The 19344-nt window shown below is 41.1% G+C and overlaps 1 protein-coding gene across 5 annotated transcripts in view; it reads left to right on the top strand.

Annotated features, from left to right (window-relative positions):
* The window catches only part of RTKN2 (rhotekin 2), a 70997-nt gene that overhangs the window by 25382 nt on the left and 26271 nt on the right, over nt 1–19344 (top strand). For 2 of the 5 annotated variants that reach the window (XR_013838693.1, XR_013838695.1), the window contains exons 11-13: nt 752–859; nt 2493–2903; nt 11729–11881. Coding sequence is in view for 1 of the 5 variants with exons in the window: in XM_079975669.1 (XP_079831795.1) it covers nt 752–859; nt 2493–3040 (656 nt within the window). In the remaining 4 variants the exon portion in view is untranslated. Of the gene's footprint in view, nt 1–751; nt 860–2492; nt 5767–9732; nt 9866–11728; nt 11882–18703; nt 18787–19344 lie in introns of those variants that run through there. The other 3 variants (XR_013838694.1, XR_013838696.1, XM_079975669.1) reach the window with 3 other exon arrangements.

The following is a 19344-nucleotide window of genomic DNA, read 5'->3' as shown; positions in this document are numbered from 1 at the left end:
TTTTGTACAGGAGTGCCTATGTATGTTCAAAGAATGCACTGAACATTTTGAACTCACATTGCATAACAATCCTGTCATTTGCAAGTAGAATAAAATAAAAAAGCTCTCTGTTCTCCAGCACATTAGGTAGTATGTTCTTCAGAGGAAGAGTAGGAAATTTTTTAACTTTGATAATCTGATCCTTCATTGCTTTATTCCCTTGATATTCTGGAGGCTCGTAAAGAAGACGATTGGGAAACCATCTATTGGGGAAATGTTTCAGCGGGGTGGTATAAAAGTTTCCTATGTGTTCCTCCCTCCCCCAAATACATCTCATAACTGTTTATACTGCTGAGCAGAGCCTTCTACTGAGGTTTCAGTGCGCCTCTTCTTCCCCTTTCATCACAGTGATTTGCAATAAAATAAATGAATATCTATGTCAAGCTGAAATATCTGACAGTAACACTATTAAGGTATAAATTGTAAAGACTGGGACTTGGTCATGCTGTGAGAATTGATTGTCTTGTTCCCATGTTGGAAGCCTGAGGAATCCTAGCTTACTTTGCCACTGCAAAGGTATAGTACTTGCTTGAGAGATTATGGCATTATTGGAAGCATCCAGATCTTCGTCAGCTAGCAATCTGGAGGAATTGTGAAAGAGTTAATGCAGCATTTATGAAACAGTTCCCGATTTGGGGCATTATTAACCAGATAAAATTACAAAAAGTGGAGTATTTTGACTTCCTCTCATTGCTTTCTGATTTCCTTTTAGGCCAGTGGAAACACTGTTGTGAAGAATTCATGAAAATTGAGATTATGTCACCACGGAAACCACCATTGTTCTTGACGAAAGAGGCTACTTCAGTTTACCAAGATATGAGTAAGTGGGAGATAGCAGTGTATTTGAAGCAACACTGGACACAACCTATTGTGCCTCTGTTTTTTAATCTGTGTGGAGGTTGAATCAATTTCTGTTCTTGCATAACTCTCATTCCCCGCCCCCCAGTGAAGGGGGAATCCAACCTTATTCCCCCACCCGAGCCCTCTACATGTTTCCAAAATCTGTTTTCATGGGGTTCTCCAAACCTCGGGAGCAGATTTTGTGGCTGCACACAGGGCTGCCCCATTCAGTTCAACCCTGTGCACAATTAGCTGACAGTAAGTCCTGTTGTTCTTAGGCTGGATAACTGTTTGGCAGTAACTGATAATTTTGCATGATATCTGCAGTTGGTAAATTTCTTGTTCTCTAGTTTACTATGTATAATGTTGCAACTGGTTAGATCCATCTTGACCAAGTGCAGACCTGAGAAGCAGAGTGGCTAAGATGCCGTGCAATAAATTGGGGGCTCCTGGTTTGAATTCCATGTCTGCCTTCACTCATACAATCATAGAGTTGTAGAGTTGGAAGGGATCCCAAGGGCCGTCTGGTCCAAACTCCTGCAATGCAGAAATCACAGGTAAAGAATCCCAGACAGATGGCCATCCAATCTCTGTTTAAAATCTTCCAGTGAAGGAGGATCCACCACCTTCTAAGGTAAACTGTTCCACTGGTGAACAGCTCTTAATGCTAGAAAGTTCTTCCTAATGTTTAGTTGGAATCTCCTTTCTTATCATTTGAATCCATTGGCTTGGTTTTGGCAACTCACTGTGGTGTTGTAGGCAAGGCATTCTCTCCCATTCTCTGATCCCTCATTTGGGTTGTTATATACATGTGAAGTATTATTGTTGTTTCTGGATACTTCTATTCCAGCTATATTATAAGAACACCCTATTTGCCTCTGCTGGTAAGGGGATTGGAACCATCTTTCTGATCAGTCTAAAATTACCTTACTCTTCTAGGACATGTTATGAATAAAATTGACTTTGCAGCTGACTAGCAGTAGAAAATAATGGTTTGCTCCCAAGCCCAGCAACAGTTTGTTGACCCCCCTGCCCTTGAGGCTGTAAAAATTGTTATATTGATTACTGTGCTGTGCATTGAAACAGTCTCGAAGCAGAGTAATATTTGAACAGTGTTTTAAGTGGCCACAAGTAAATCAAGAGTCAAATATGGAGGTACAGCATGAAAGTTGCATTGTAGTTTTTAAAGAAAACGAGTAATAAACCACACTTATACGCTTCAAAATGAAAGGAGGTTCATGGTAGGCATTGGCATTCAATATAATCTTCCTTCTCCCTGGACAGTGCTAAGAATTCAGTAAAAATTAATGAAGATCCACAATAGTTTAACCTCCTGCTGTTGATTTTACAAGGTAAAGTATTCCACCTAATGAAGCCTGCTGTATAGTGGACAGTAAAGCCATAATTGGCTGCGTTCATAATATTATGGTGTGTGTTTTGTTGATGTGTAAAAGTACAGGAATTTCTGCTGCCCAGGATAATTTTAGGGTCTTGTTTTCCATAAAGGTGTGCATGTTTTTATATCGTCGTGGTAAGGTTTAAACACTGGGCTCAACAATGCAGCTAAGTATCAATGTAATAAGAATTTTATGTTGTCTTTTAAAATGTGATAGGCATTGATTCCCCAGTAAAACATGAAGCGTTCCCTGATACAGTGCAACGAAAAGTTGAGGAAGTCAATGGGGAGCTGCCGATTGGCCAACAAGAAGGTTTGCCACCTTCATGGGCAGCCATGTTTGACGGTTCTCACCACATGCTTGTGCAGAAAAGCCTGCTTCCAGGAGCAAAAGAAGAGGCCATAAGCCCTAGTGAAGGGAAGGGCAAGAAGAGAAGAGCACCCCTTCCACCATCTGATAAGCCGCCATACACCACAGGAGCACAGACAATGTCAGATCAATTGGGCAAGGAGAACATCTGGAATAATTCTCCTCATAAGAACAATTCTCCTGATTCCAGCTCAGCTTCTGTTCCTCACTTCAAACAACCTATTGCAGCTCCCCGCAGACCAACTCCTTGGCAGAAAGGTAACTTCGCTGACAATGAAAATCCTGCCGATTCAGGTACAAAGGTTGATAATAGCGACAAACCCATTCCTGCTCCTAGGCAGAAGTTGGTCAAAGAGATGCTTGAGCCTAGAATCTGTTTTCATTCGCAGGTGTAGGACTAATGCTTGGTTTTCTCTGAATTATGGGGGCAGAGGGAGTGTTGGCCATGTTCACTATCTGTCTTTTGCCAGAGTTCCTGAAGTGTTAACATATTTATTTTCAACACACAACCAGGTGAACTTGAGATTATAGCAAAGGAAACACCTCTCCTTCCATCCTGTCCCCAAATTGTTGCTTGACATCGCCAGTGTGTAAAGAGATTCCTCAACAAAGATACAAATCAGCAGCGTTGTTTTTTTTAACGATGGAGAACCTTCTGATAGACTTAAACTGTTCTTTTCCCCCTCCAAAACATCTGTATGATCTTTAATAACTCAACCCATACATTTTCCCCAGATTGCATTTCAAATATCCTATCTCAGATTTACGACAGGTTTTTGAGTAGGCACTTAACTTGAGGAGAATAAAATTATTCCTTGTGTTGTCAGGATTAACCACAGATGCTGTTGGCCTCTGCCCATAGAAGTCTATGGGACCAGTCTCTAGACCCTCACAGCAATAGGAATGTCTTATTTATTTATTTTTTACTCTGGCTCTTCATGAATGGTCTTAGAGTATGAAGAAAATAAAGTACCTGTAGGCCTGCTTGTTTACCACCCCATCCTCCTGTGAAGCTCTTTTGTTCTTCCCCCCTTCCTCTCTCTTTAATCCCACCCCTGCCCAAGTGACACACAGCTAGAGTTTGTAAGGCATTTCCCATAGTGCTTCCAAAGTCAGGTGAACTGTGCAGTGTCAGATACGATTTGAAATCCCTGTGGGAGCGACCTGTAATAAAACTCATTCCCTTGCCCATTCCCCCAGGGCTTTGTACTACATTTCTAGTCCGTCAGGATTTCCCAGGTTCTGTAGCTGGGCTTACCTGGTAATTTAAGCATATGCAGAGTCTTCTAGTCTTTCATTTAAAAAACAACAACAACAACCTTTTATTGCTTTATTAGCACAGTGAACAAGTATCTCTTAGACTTACATTTCTTAGATATATTCTCTTTATTTTCCTGGTTTTGTTTGTGCAATAGTAATCCTGAATATGAGGTAGCTGTGTATGCGTAAGTGCTGGGCTGAGACAGTAGTCAAGTCCACTGTTCTTAAGACATTTGAAGACCCCCAATGCCAGTTTGGGCTGTTAATGTTTTCTGTTGTATTCTAAAATGACAGCATCAGAATTCACTCCTCATTGACGGGTGGGAGAGAAACTTCTTTCTTTAGTATTTTAGATAATAACATTTAGATAACAACCCTACAATTCTGTGATCTATGTCTGAATTGCAGAAAGCAACACACATTCATATCTGTAGGAAAAGAGATTCTGCATTGCAAGCAGAAACTAGGTAGAGGAAATGAACACATATTTTCAGATAAAATTGATTTCCCCTCCCCAGAACAATAAGCTTAAACTGAAACTGAGGGTGTGTATAAATTTGAAAGGTGTTTTAAAATATGTGTATATATATATATCTTGGCCTGTTTAAAATCCTAATGTTTTCTTCTTCAAGTGTTTGAATTTGAATGCAAAAATGGCAGCTTCTTTTTAGTTAGACTGGATTGTATGAATTATGTTAGATTACAAGATTTTACTGTGTGTTAACATCTTAATGAAATCTGATCAGGTACGGTTTTAACCTATGTATTAGTTCATTGCATTGTGAAGTTGTGTAACATAGAAAGTACATTATATAGTTTGGAGGAGCTATAATTTCAGGATCACCTGTTTTATTTTTTAGCTACTCTTAGAGGAACAGAATAAAGATAATGTAGCAGAGGGTTAGTATGACATTAATGCTCTCTAATCCCTTAATGAGTATAGCAGAATCCTTTTAATTGGCATATTTCTGTTAGCAGTAGGGGAGTGCCAATTAAGCAATCTTCTCAATTTTAAGACTCTCAGGAATATGCTGAGCTTATTGATATTTGCTTTTTATTCCATGCCTTGAACTACAGATTAGTAATGTGCAAAGCATTCCAAATTCCTACATCTTTATTTGATTAGCAAGCCACACTAGCACAGTGAAGCTCCATGAAATATGTCCATAGAGGATGCCTTGATTTAGCAAATGCAGTTCTAAAGCATTTGTGACTGTGACTGAACTTGCAAGACAGCTCTTAGCCACAGAGTTTATCCTCTGAAGTTAATTAAATTGAATTTTTATCCACATTGTCAAACCATTGTATCTTCCTATCAGGGGAGGGGCAGCTCCTCATGCAGAAACTGTACAAAATTCGTAGGGAGGAAATCACCTTTTCCTTCTTGATGTATTTTCAGAATCTCAAAACATGGCTGAATGGGAGCAAAATAATGGGCTCACATTCTTCTTCTTTGGCCATTTGACATGTACACCATCTTGAAAAAAGCAATAGCTTCCCTAAGATTTATAAACATTTAGATCTTTGGAAGTAGCTAGTCCCATTATATAATTAAGGAACAATCTGGGGTGGTGTTACAGTCTAAGCAAAGGGGAGACGCTGGTGCTCTCATTGCAATCCCTGAAGCTCTATGGACTTCTGGGGCACAGACGATGGGGCAGACTTGCATTTAAAGGCACAGATCTGCCTGTGTAGCTTGGTCCTCAGACGTTACTGTGGGGAGAGCTTAAGTGGTAAGGAGTATCAAGCTTGAATCTGCCACCTCAAACCCTTTCGTAACAGGGAGAGCAGCATCTGATCTAGACTGTGACATCTTTATTTAACCATTGGGATCTCTGTGACCCCTCAGATTGATTCTTGGGGGGAAATGTGGGATTTGGATGTAGCATTTGGGGTGCAGGGAGAGAAAAGAAGAAACCCTTGCAACACGGTTTGAATCAGATGTGACCCCTTCCCTGTGGTGAGGCACTAGGTATGGGGTGCGTATGTGCTTGAGATCTCATGCTGGGATCTCTGCCTGATAAACAGCAGTCTCCACAAGCTTCATGCAAGTGGCATCTTGCTCATGGACCTCAATAGCAAGGAGAGAATAGAGTCCCCAGAATGGCTGGGATCGGAGCTATTCTTCCTCAATTAGAGATGCAATAAACACCCTTAGGTTTTGCACTTCTCACCCAGCTGCCTCCTTGAGGCAGAAAGAATGCCCGGTACCCTTTCTGTACCTGGGAAAGATTGATGTAGCTCCACATCATACAGGCACCATTAAGGCTGCAAGAGGCAGCGGCTACCTTCACTTCTCAGGACAAAGGGTGTGTGGATGCAGTTGCAGTTGCGACTGTTGGTCCTTAAAGTGCTAGGTGAGATCGCAGCAAAAAAAATCCTTTCCTGGTACTTTGCGCGTCCCAGGAACTGAGTGGTGCATCACTGTCATTTCTCCAGAATCAAGAGTGGGAGAAGTTCAAGCATGGTTGTAGTAGCAGAAGGGAGGGTTTCAGATGTGATTTGCAAGCTTGGTATGAGTCATGTGTGCTTTTGGGCATAGCCAAGTTCATAGCATAAGAAATCAAATTCAATAAATTTCCCTGTAGTGGAATTCTAGTAATTCTTATTCACCATGAGACATGTTCAGATGGAAAACTGACGGTGCATTTTTGCCTGGAAGAGGGATACCCTGGATTTATTTTCATGCCTTTATATGTCTACCAGCCAATGTCCAGCAAGAAGTGCCAGGGAAGCAAAGTATTGCCGCCAACTTCTTCGCGCTTTATTATTTTCCCAAACAGCTAATGCCTAAAGGTATGATATTGGCTCCAGGGTAGCCTCATTTTGCCTATGTGCAGTTGAGCCAGGATGGGGTGTGTGTGTGTGTGTGTGTGTGTGTGTGTGTGTGTGTGTGAGAGAGAGAGAGAGAGAGAGAGAGACAGACAGACAGACAGACAGACAGACAGACAGACAGACAGACAGACAGACAGACTTGGATTGCAGGGAACCTGACTTCAAATCTGTGCTCACCCATGAAGCTCAATGGGTGACGTGAGCCCAGTCTCTCTCTCCAAACTTATCTTCACAGGGCTGTTGTGAGAATAAAGTGGGATAATCCTCAAGCACACAACTGCAAGATCATTGGAGAGAGAATGGAATAAAAAAAATGATAGATAACAATGCTGTCTAATAATCTCTCATACCGTATTGAAAGTTCCTCGATTTGTCCCCCTGCCCCCTTTGATCAAGCTCTTAAGGAATGATTTTACATATGCATGCCCATCACTAACAATCTTACCCCGCAGTGGCTTACTGCTTGATGACAGCTGAACATGTGAACTGCCCCCATTTCAAAAAGAGACACTCCTCCGTTGTCTCTCGAGACAGGCGGATACCAACCACAACAATATTTGAGATGATTTTATATGGAGGCTTACTCTGCGGGGTTTGATCTGTGTCTTGTTGCTTGATGTTGCACTTGAGCTGAATGTGCATCTCTTAAGTCTCTCTAATTGCAATCAACTTTGAAGTAAGGGGAGGGCTAACTACATTAGCTGTGGAAGTGGAACCTCACCCTGCCTAGAACTTGCAGTTAATCATGCCTCATCACTGTTGCATGTGCAAACTGTTAATAATGCCTTGGGTACTCTGTTAAAGGTTCAACGATGTAGGTGGAGTTACTATTTGTGTGAGGCTTTTTAAAAAACTTATTTAATTTGTTTACATGTTTTAATTATGTTTGGGAGTAATATGCTTCCATTTTCCACTAATGCTAAGTGGATAGTTTTGTACTTGAAATGCCTGTGGATGACCTGGTAGATTGGTTTTGCTGCTAAATGTGTATTGTTTTTTATTCCAAGGTATGTCAGACTAAAAAAAAAAAATTATAACAAATGTAGAAACTTAAATATTGTATAAAACGAGTATGAACAATAAACTTCTGTGTTTGTTATAAGACTGGCTGCTGTGTTTCATTGAGCACATGGTTTGATAATATGGACAGATTAGCTACATATGAACAAATTGTATGTCAACGCAAAATAAGAATGGATAAATATGAAGAAATCTGGAATGAATATTTAAGTGATAAGGTGGATAGTGGTGGGAAGTAGGGGGAGGAGAGAAAGGTGGGAAAATATTGTTTAAAAAGGTGTAGTCATAGGTATACCAGTGTATTCAAATCTGAATTGTCAAATTGTGTTATTGTTATTATGGTTTTTGTTGTATGTGTCTTTTGCAGTTGATGTTTGTATCGGAAAAATGATTAATTATTTTTTTTTAAAAAGACTGACTGCTGTGTTGATCTCCAGAAAGGGGGAACAGGGAGATCTAAAATGGTGCTCTTTTCTTGGAATAATTGTGTTGGTGGAGCAAGGCTTTTTTAAATTTTTTAAGTATCCCAGCTTTCCTAATCAATGCAGTTGGCCCAATAAAATACATCATTTTGACTCTGACCTATGGTTTTGTTTTGTTTTCAAGTACATTTATAGAATTATAAATCATGCTTCCCTGACCTTTTATGAAATAAAAGAACTATTTTGGGCTTAGCTAATTTCTTAAACTGTACAATCTGCTGAGTAGATCCCCTGGGCTAGAACTGAAGAGTAAACAGTATGTTGGCCTCGCTGTAACAACAAGGCAAAGAGATAAAGCTATCCAATAGTAAATGTTAATTACATTTCTAATAGTCTGACTATAAGCCATTATGGTGCTAAAAAAGGGAAATATTCATAAAAGTAATTGGACATATTATGTAAACTGACATTCATTTCACTTTAGCATACTTCAGTGAGCACAATATTCTCTGGCTGTTCTGCTGTTTTCTAAATTCTCCAAGGTACGCAAAGGGGCATTGAACAAATAAGCATTTCATATAATTTAGCCAGGGTTTTAAATTTTTATCCTGCCTTTTAGATTTGCTACAATTGAATGGTTAAGTGTGGTGTGTGTGTTTGTGTGTATCCCTGAAGAATATATATATATATCCCTGAAGATGATGGGCTTGGGTCTGGATGGTTCTTGTGCTCAGAAAAAGTTAAACAGCTATAATAATTTGGGGGTACTTAATCTTTTGCTGAGCTGCATATGCAGCAGTTGTGTTTCCTTCATAACATGTTTAGTTGCCCAAAATTAGGATTCCCAGATACATAGATGTTTTAAAGTGTGTGTGTGTGTGTGTGTGATCACTGCATATTTGTTGCAGAAAATCCTGGCATACACACAGGAAATACATTTGCCACCTAACATGTGAGCGCTAGCTCAGTGAGCCAGGCAAATAGAACAGGCACATGAGCACTTCTTTGGGGTGTAGGGAGTTGTCAACAGTGAACTATGATTCTCTCCCCCCCCCCCCGTTAATTTTCTTGGACTCAAAGGGCAGAAACTGCTGTTTGCTGTATGAAATACTTCAAATGCCTCTGCTCTTTTAAAGCCAAACACAGACATAGTATATTTTTGCCCAATTATCATCAACGAACTGTAATAAACTGTTACAAGAAGCTTGGCAGATACTTCAATCTTGGGGAAACTTGATTGATTTATGAGTTTATGAAGAATGCTGAAGTATGATGGATTGATTTTTTTTTTAAAAAAAATAGTGCTCTGGAAGTCAGTGCAGATGAGTGATTTAATGAAAATCACATTGCGAGCAAAGTTGTGGCAGTTTGCTTCAAGGGATTATACTGAAACAAGATAGGATAATATCTTAATATAACCACTACCAAATGGACATCATTGAGATCTCCCATATGCGCAATATGCGCATGAAGATCTGTCTGCGAAACATCGCCATAAATTGCTTTTACTCCATGAAAAATAATCTTTGAACATTTTTTTTTATATCAAGACAGCTATCAAAATGTTTATATACCTTCAAAAGAAAAATAACCCTACCAATGAGGACAACATGTCTGCTTCTAAAAGCTGATATTTGCTATTGACCTGATGATAAAGCAAGATTCTGAAACTCTTGATTTAAGGTAGATCAAAGTTAGTACCTGTCCTGACTACTTGGCATAGGGTGTACTGAATGGAGGCCGTTGCTTTACACATTACCGTAGAAGGCAACAAGGCTTCAAGATGCAGTAAAGTATGTGCCCACACTACATAAGCCAGAGAAACAGGCTGTGAGCAACTGTGTCCACTTGTGGTTTGGCTCCCCACAGTATCTTTTCATGGAGCACCTGTGGTGAAAGGCAACTAGCTACCTCACAGGCAAAATCAGACACACATTCCACGGTGTACTTCCTTCTGCTGGAGCCATTAAGCACCTTAAATCATAATCACGGGCTTTGATTTATTCTCTAAGGCTTTAGTTTCTGCCTGAGCCACCTACTTCAGAGCCAATCTCATGCATGTCTGTTTGGATGCAAACCCCATTGAATTCAATGAGGCTTACACTTACCGTACATAACTGTAATGGACCCCAGTTTCTATTTGATAGAATAAAATTTCCATATTCACTACCTTCATTAAAAACATACACACCAAATTAGGAGTTTTATTTATTTTTATTTACTGCAATTTATTTAAGACTGTCCAGTAATATTGTTTAAAGCTGTGTTTATGTTATATTACCAGCTGGACCAAAGACTCACATGTATCATTAGCAGTGCCCTGACCACTCGGAAGGTAACTACGCAGTCTATATAATCACCAGGGCTACAGAATTCCTTTGTATGGTGAAAGACTATGCATGCCAGGTCCTTGTAGCGTACGTTACAGGAAGTTGTGGTGGAGGAGGGACATGTGGGCTTCTTCCTACATGAAGGGACTTCCTAGTCCTGTAGGAGCTGATCAGATGTAAGCCCAGCCACCCCAATTCCATGGTAGCACCTCCAGAAGGGAAGAAATTCATGGGGCAATGGAAAATGTTTTGTGTGCTGTTCTTGTCCCCCAGTCAGATAAACTGACGAGGGCTTGCAATGGCACGAACTTATGGCTCTCAGCAGCACTAATATTGCAAGACCCAGGATTTAAAGGTCTCGCAAGATTTTGAAGCAAGATTTCTGGGACCTTATAAACAGCCTCACACATGGTAAGCCTCAATTGGGCTTCCACAAGTAAAGCACGATACCAATAGCATCTCCCTCCCTCCCCACCCCCATTTTACTGCCCCCTTTTATATGGCAATGTTCTGATCAGTTCTCTGGAAATCTAACAAAGTTGTGGCTATTTTGCTCCAGCACTGTGGCCTCCTTATTTGTCATCTGTACAGTGTCTCTGTGTTATGTCTGGTTCAAACAGAATATGCAAATGATGTATGTTCTATGTTGTGGTGACCATACCTTTGTTTTTTTCAAGCTCTTGGGATGTCATAGAGTAAAAAAAAATACCAATAAGCCTTGACTTACCTTAACAACAGCACAAATGTAGGTTGCTCATGCACCTGTTTATCAGGTTAAGGCTAAGAGGAAGGATTTGAACTCAGTTCCGTTGTCTTCAGATATGTATTTGTACAGCATCCTTGGCCATCTGTGTTTCTTACAAGCTAATGAAAATCCCTGGGAGCTGTTGAATGCTATTCTTAGACAAAACCTCATTATCTGGATTTCTGTACCATTGAAAGCATACAGATCACCCTGGAGAAGCTAATGGATGTAAATAAATCCACACCAATTAAGATGGTAAAAGAAAGAGAGTAATATGAAAGATCTTGTGTTCTCAAATGTGCTCTGTAACTGAATAGGGTTTTTTCATATAGGCTACATTGTTAAAGGAGTAATGCCATAATATAGCTCCACTCTGCCATTGCAAAGGAAATCAAAAACAATATAGCACGGAATAAGGTGTAATGGACCTCTTCTGTTAACAAGGACCTAATACAATTATTTCCCCCACAGGCATCATTGACAAGCCACACCTTTGTTCTCAATTGCTTCTCCCTAGTTATGCATGTTATGAGAAAATGGCTAGGAGAGAGGTTTTTCTCCTTTTCTCATAGACTAGAACCCAGGACCATCTAATACAGCTGAAGGTTGGAAAATTCAGAACAGGTAAGAGGAAGTACTTCTTTGTAACTAAACTATAGAATTGGTTCCTGCCAGATGTAGTGACAAATATCAAGTTGGGTAGCTTTGAAAGAGAATCGGACTAATTCATGAACTAATTCTAGGCATCATAGCTATGTGTTGCCTCCACTGTCAGAGGCAGTATGCTGGGAATCACGTGGAGAGATGTGCTGTTGCATTCAGGCCCTGTTTGTGGGCTTCACAAACCAACTGCTTGGCCAATGTGCAGAGCCGACCCACCCTTGAGGTTGGGTGAAGCAGCCACCTGAGGTGGTGGACAATGCAAGAGGCAACCTCTCCACTGGTGCTATGCCAATTCCACTGCTTCCGCTGCCACCAGAGAAGCAATCCAGGTAAGGGAGGTTTTGGCAATGGTAGAGAGGCACAGCATTCTGCCACTTAGCTTTGCCCTGCTGGTCTCTCTGCGCCCCTAGCGGCAGAGGGAGACCACCAGCAAAGCTCTCGGGAATGCCTCCCTCTTGCCGAGCTGATGTTCCAGGTGCCCTTGCTCCGCCACCTCCCAGTGGCGAGGTTGCATTTCCTTGAGGGAAAGGTACCAAACCATCTCTGGCTGCCCCCGTCAATGTGAGAACAGGATGGCCTCGATGGTTTTTGGCCTGATCCTGCAGCGATATTCTTATTTTCTTATTACTTTAGGATACAACCCATTATAAGTAGTTGTGCGGGGGACTTATTGGGGCCAGAAAATATCATATAAATATGAAAAATATTGCAGGTGACACAGTCTGTGGAAGTCTGCTGGGGTAGAAGGTCTTTTGAAGTCTCTTTCTCGAGGTCTTTGAAACCCAGAATTATATCCCACTTCCTGCTTGCTTGGTCCCTGGATCAGTCCAACGCTACGCTACAGGTATGTGGGCAACCGTTTTCTGGCCAAATACATTGGTTTTATTTATAGGCAAAGCGGGCAAGAATTGGCACTCAATAAACAAAGAGAAGAGGAAATGGCCACCGGGCAACAGCTTTTTCTACCAGCCCTAGGAGCCTTCAGAACAGAGCTGCAGCCATGGGTATTATGTGTGTGTCTCTTTTGGTGAACTGAGTGGAAGACTATGAACCACAGGAATTCAACTGTGCTTTATTTTCCGTTGTAAGGTTGCTAAAGTTGTCAGTATTGCCTTGTGGATTACGAGTGCTGTAATGCTTTGTGAATCTTATGAGACGACTTTCTTGCGGTTGTGCTGTCTAGCTTATTCTTTTCATTGTTTTGTTAATAGTGTTTACAGTGTTTTATAGAAGGTTGTTTTATTGGTGATTTGTAATTGTTGTACTGTTGATTCCATGCTTTGATACACCACAAGCAAGTATGAAGCCACTATTCTATCTGAGAAGCTATCACTGATTTTTAAGTGATGCACTGGAGTGAAGGTGAAGGGTGCAGTGCAACCCAAGACATATCTAATCTGATGTGAACCCCACTGACTTCAGTGGGGCTTCCTTTCTCCAGGGGAGCGGGTATATGATCCCAGCCCAAGTTCCATTGATCTCGGAAAAACCTACCGTATTTTTCGCTCTATAAGATGCACCCGACCATAAGACGCACCTAGTTTTTGGAGGAGGAAAACAAGAAAAAAATATTCTGAATCTCAGAAGCCAGAACAACAAGAGGGATCGCAGCAGCAATCCCTCTTGCTGTTCTGGCTTCTGGGATAGCTGCGCAGCCTGCATTTGCCCCATAAGACGCACACACATTTCCCCTTACTTTTTAGGAGGGAAAAAGTGAGACTTATAGAGCAAAAAATACGGTAAGCACATGGGACTGGTTTTGTGCCTTATTTTGTGTGCTCATCCTGCTCCACAACGCCATCTTATATCACAGCAAAGTTTTCCTTTCCTTTCCCCACTTCCATGCTGTATATAAGAAGCAATTGCTCAGCTGTTTGGAATGATGGGCTGTGCATTTTTCAAAGGCATTACTTAACTCAGAAGAGGTACAGTTTAAGTATCTTTATGGATATCTCATTTCTTATGAATTTTTCAATAGGAGATAAAATGAGGTAATGTGCAATGGAGAGAGGAAGCTGTGGGCTTTATTGTAGTTGTTGTTACTTCTCCCTTTTCAAATGGTTTTGTTTTGTTTTTAAAAATCTGTCATTTGCAGGAAAAACACCATGTTTAATATACAAAATCTTGTGGCTTGAAAGAACCTTTTCTTCCCCTCTCAAACTCTATTTTGTTCTGCCTATGTAACCCGGGAATTTGGATAATTTCAGCCTTGGTTAAAGCCCTTGTAGCTAACTAAAATGAAGCTTGTTAAGAGGTCAGCAATGATAAAAGGGGGGGGGGGTAATGGTCACATGTTATTTACTAAACAGATTCCTGTGTACACATTACTGCTTCCTCTGGCTCCATTCTGCTCCCAGCACTGGTGCTTGAAGCCAAGGTACACATGCCGTTAGCCACAATCCATAGATATCCTGTAGCTTCTGGAGAATCTTTTCTGTTTGATGGGCTTTCTTTCCCTCAAAGGAGCTTCCATCCAGTTAGAAAATGGAAGCCATTGTTGAACTGGGGTGCATACATTTCAGGCAGGTGATACGCAAGTGCAGATGACAACTTCAGTCAACTGAAGTTTGGTGCAGGGAAACAAAGCGGTTAATGTGCATCAGGTGCTGACATCCCTGCCCCCCGTCTGGTTCTACAACCACTTGATTTAGCCTGGCAAATAAAAGTGAACCTTCCCTCTAGGATGCTTGGGTCATCTTTTGCACCAGGGTGGAGCTCCTCTTCACTCCAAATGTATCACAAATGCATCAAATTGCCGTTTTGTGGTCAATATGGTGTCCATCCTTTTTTTTTTTTTTTTTGAAGCTTCGGTGGTACTTCATTCTTTTTGAAAGGTTTTGTTGTGTTGTTTTGTTGCATGCTTCCTTTGTCTTACTGGAATATGAATGCTGAACATTCCACCCATACCTTGAGTTTTGAGTGTAGCACATAAAATGAATAGCCCTCAAGAGAGGAGTGACAGTAATACAGCTGCCTTTGTGAGATGGGCAAAAAGCACACTGTTCAACCAAGCACCACTTGACCAGTTCCTTACATTTCGTGGGAACTGTTCTAGCCATTGATATGGGACTGAGATGCATACTAAGAGGTTCATGGCTCTCTCCTCTGCTGCACACTTGTGTGTGTGTGGCTGGACCAGTCACTTTTCGATGTCAGCCCTGCCCATCTGCAGTATGGGGGTGATGGGCTACGTTTACTAAATTGCTGTTACATATTTTCAGAATTGCTGTGTTCCTGGATGGAGGATATGCTAAACTTTTATTAGGTAGCCTCATTCCAATAGTTAGTATAATAACTGGGAAGACAGAAAGCTATGCTTTCTAGATGGGGTGAAAACTCTTTTCATTTTAAGTTCTTACTGCACTTTTTAAAAACTCAGCTCAGATTAATTATCTGTACAGAGGAGAAACAAATATATCTAGGGCATGGGTAGGCAAACTAAGGCCCAAGGACCGGATCTGGGCCAATCGCCTTCTCAATCCGGCCCGCGGGCAGTCCGGAAATCAGCATGTTTCTACATGAGTAGAATGTGTCCTTTTATTTAAAATGTATCTCTGGGTTATTTGTGGGGCATAGGAATTTATTCATACCCCCCCAGTATAGTCCAGCCCCCCACAAGGTCCGAGGGACAGTGGACCGGCCCCCTGCTGAAAAAGTTTGCTGACCCCTGATCTAGGGGTTATACATGCAAAATGTTCCCGGAGGTATTGCAGTTCTTTTAAACGTGTATGTGTCCTTATCTTCATTATTATGGTGGTAATAAGGCTGCCATGAATGCAAGGTTAAAACTTGCTCTAAAGAGAGAATGGTTTGCGCCAATCACCAACTCTCCCTTTGAACAAGCTTGTTTAAGACAGAGTTTGTCTCAAAACAGTTTTGCTTCTTCCTCTGCATTTTCTTGATTGAGATCTTCACAGCACTTAAGGAGCATTCACATGATTGATTGCAGTGGCTGAGCAACATAAATATCTACTTGAAATGTCATTGTGTCTTAATGCAATATCAGCCTTTGCAGGGTTGGGGAATAATCATTCCCTGCAACGCACACATTGTCAAATGGATGAATTAATTAAACTGGAATCACAATGTTCCGAGAAAATACATATATAAAAATACAAGCGTGTTAAGGAATTATAGCATAAAAATTACCTTGCTGTTTAATTGCTACATATATTGCTGCATTGAATGAGTTCAGCGAGGTCTCCTCCTATCAGATCTGCTGTTTTGAGTAGTCCTCAGTCTATTGTGAAAAATATTTGTATTTCTAGCAATATCATTCACATTTTGGGGGTCAGTTTTATTTAGGTTTGTTATACATCCCTGAGATATGACTAAAGTCTTGAGGGGCACGTTATGGTTTAAAGAAATGCAGACTATTGCTTAAGCAAAAATAAATAAACTGGGAGACAGATTTCGCTTGAGCTGTACAGTGCAGTCGTGAAGAGTGAGACTATGAGTGTGACCTAGGAAGTCTGCACCAGTTTCTGGTTTTGTGAGGCCTGGGGCCAAGAAGCTGTTGCGAAGGGGGGAGGGACCTCCTCCTCTGGGGTGCTTGACTCCAAACACACGCACAGCACAATTACTTCCTTCTCCTTTGCAGGTGTTGAAGCCTATTTCAGGCAGCTTTTTCTTTAAAAGGTACCGAGATCCTACTGCTATTATTAGCTATGTTTTAGAGGTTGTTGTTGTTTTTTTTTAATGGTTAGCTGGTTTTAAATATTTTAGCACACGATTCCTTGAGTATAAGTAGAGCTTCCCATGTAAGCTGATATTTGCTAGTAAAAGCCTGTCAAAAATTAATGTCAAGATTTATGGTCCAACAGTAAGTCTGAAATGTTATCTGTCAGTTTGTAGCTGTTCATTTTTTGGTTTTTTTATTTTGGTTGGTTCCCTCAAAGAAATAGGGCACAGCAGCTGGACAAAGACTGGGCTCTTCCTGGGTTCAGTGTTTATGCTCCGACCATCTCTCTTATGCAGTCTGTCAGTAACTGCGCTGGCCAACTTTCTATTTTCTATCAATAAACATCACAGTGCACAAAGAGCTCGATTCTATGATATCTTCTCTGAATAATAAAAGTGTCTTTTCCTAATGGCAACCATCAGCCCCGGGGCTTGTCCGAGAGCATCTCCAAATCCTGCAACAAAAGCATTTGCTGGAATGTGAAATCCCTACAGAGGGCAGATGCTGTAAGGCATTTTCTTTTTTTCTTTTTTTTTTTAAAAAAGGCACAGAAATTTTTACATTAGTTCCTAATCAGTGCAGCAAAGGAAGCTCTCTCTCTCTCTCTCTCTCAAGCAAAACTGCAATTGTAGCAGTTTCTGTTTATAGACGGTTTTGATTCTCCATTTGGGAATTGCTGGACAACAGATAAAGAGAGATTTGGCTGCTGTGCAGTCATTAGGAGCTGCTGTTCCTTGAACAGACTTCCACTTATTCATCACATTTGGCACTCCACTGCTAAAATAACCCTGACCAGGAGTCTCATCTTCAAATTAGGGCACGGGCGGTGGGGGAAGGGGATGCATGCTGAACGGGCTGGCTAGGACAGGAGGAGGGTCACAGCAGCCATTCCCCCCCCCCCCACTTCCGAATTGGCCTTTGGTCTGATCCAGCAGAGCTACTCCTGAGTTCCTAAAAAGTAAGCAACAAAACAAAAGGGGCTGGGGATGCAGCCAGGCTCTTGCTTCTGCAATGGAACATAATGAGTGCCTGTGCCTGAGCTGCAAAAACATACTCTGCATTTAATGCCCCCCCCGAATCCTGGGAATTGTAGCTGTGAGCAGTAAACAGTAGTTTACTCCTCACAGAGCTACAATTCCCAAACAACACTGCCTGTTTCTATTCACAGAATGATTCGATATTTTAAATACCAGCCCCTCCTCCCCTTGTTAAAAAGCTTTTAAAACAATGCTTTGTGGACAAATGAATGTTTTAAAACGTAGGGTGTGCAATAATGCAGTGGTTGCTTTTTAAGCACATGCATGCTGTCTTTTCTGTCTTTAATGGCTAAACAGGCCAGCTCTTGCCCATTCAGAAATCTCTGAAAGGGCTGGCTGTGGGCCAGCTCCAGATGTGAGCGAAACAAATCGTGTACACCAATGGGTGGCTCTGGGTACAGGGATGTGCATCCAGTCATATCAATGAGGCCTGAATGAGCATTGTGAGATGGGCTGGGGAATGTGCCCACAGCTGTGCAGTGGCATTCAGATGTGCTGCTTGTGCACATGGATTTCCCTCGCCAGATTGAGGTGTTCTTTACATTTTAAAACGTGTCTGGGGAATCAAACATTCTGAAAAGGATTACAGGTTTCAGAAAAGAAGTAGTAAAAGTCTTTCTCCAAAAGCTGTCTGGTTGGCTGGTGTTTTTGTTGGTCACAGGGCAAAAAATGTGCATGATGCCATCTTGTGGCCAAACGTTTCCACTTTTTATGCACCAGAATAGCCACAATCCAGCAACCAGTGAGGTCTTTCAGCCTAATCTGCAGCATAGCATTGTTTTGAAGATGATAAAAAAAGAGAAAAGATTGGTGCAGGAGAAAAGGGAAGTAGATCCATATGCTTTTTGGCAGAAAGGTAGGGCATCAAATGTAGTGAATAATAATAAAAAAAAGACAAATAATTTGGGGGCCCATTGATGTGATCAGACTGCATGGCCCAAAATCATTAGATGGTTTAATCTTACTGCAGTACTGTACTGAGTTTATTAACATGAAAGGCCTAGGAAAACAGTAATTCTGTAACTACTTAGATTTTGCTGATCGCCTTGAAATGATGTTTTTTAGGATGCATATTCTGACATTGTTTTGGGCATGGCTTGCTGTTGGAGTAGCAAATACCTGGAAACCCATGTTGTGGCCTAATCGAGGTGAGATTCCACTGCGTTTTTTTTCTTGAGAATAAGTTATTGATACTGTAATGGCAGGGTTTTTTTTTGCTTTGTTTTTAACAATAATGTGCTTAGTAATTATTTTTGTGCAATTTAGACAATGAAGATTTGATTTGGGGTTGTTATTCGACAGCGTGCTGTCAGGCTGGTCAATATTTTGTGTGTGTAGCACACTGATTGACTCATGATGTGAGATAATGTTCTCTTTTATCTTAGCCTTACTGGTCCTTGGTAAATCCAGGTTACTCAAGCGTCAGTTTGACTGCCTGTACATACTTGTGTAATATTTACCATGTTATTTCAGAGCCTTTGATGGAAGGCATTGCGTAAGAACAAAGCCTCGTTTGTTTCTTAAAAGACTAGATCCACACTCACATGGTGCTGCGTAGCAGACAGGGAATCCTGCCATTTGCCTTTGGGAATGCTCTGAGGATCCCCTTGTACCCAGTAAAGGGTACGACCCGCATTACAGCTTACATGTAGCTCTTTGTAAACTTAGCCAGCTAAGCTTTAAAACAAATTAGATCCCCCTTTCCA

The sequence above is a fragment of the Podarcis cretensis genome, assembly GCF_951804945.1.
Source record: "Podarcis cretensis genome assembly, chromosome: 5".
Lineage (NCBI taxonomy): Eukaryota > Metazoa > Chordata > Lepidosauria > Squamata > Lacertidae > Podarcis > Podarcis cretensis.
The sequence above is the reverse complement of the archived record's forward strand: the minus strand, read 5'-3'. Positions and strand labels throughout refer to the sequence as shown.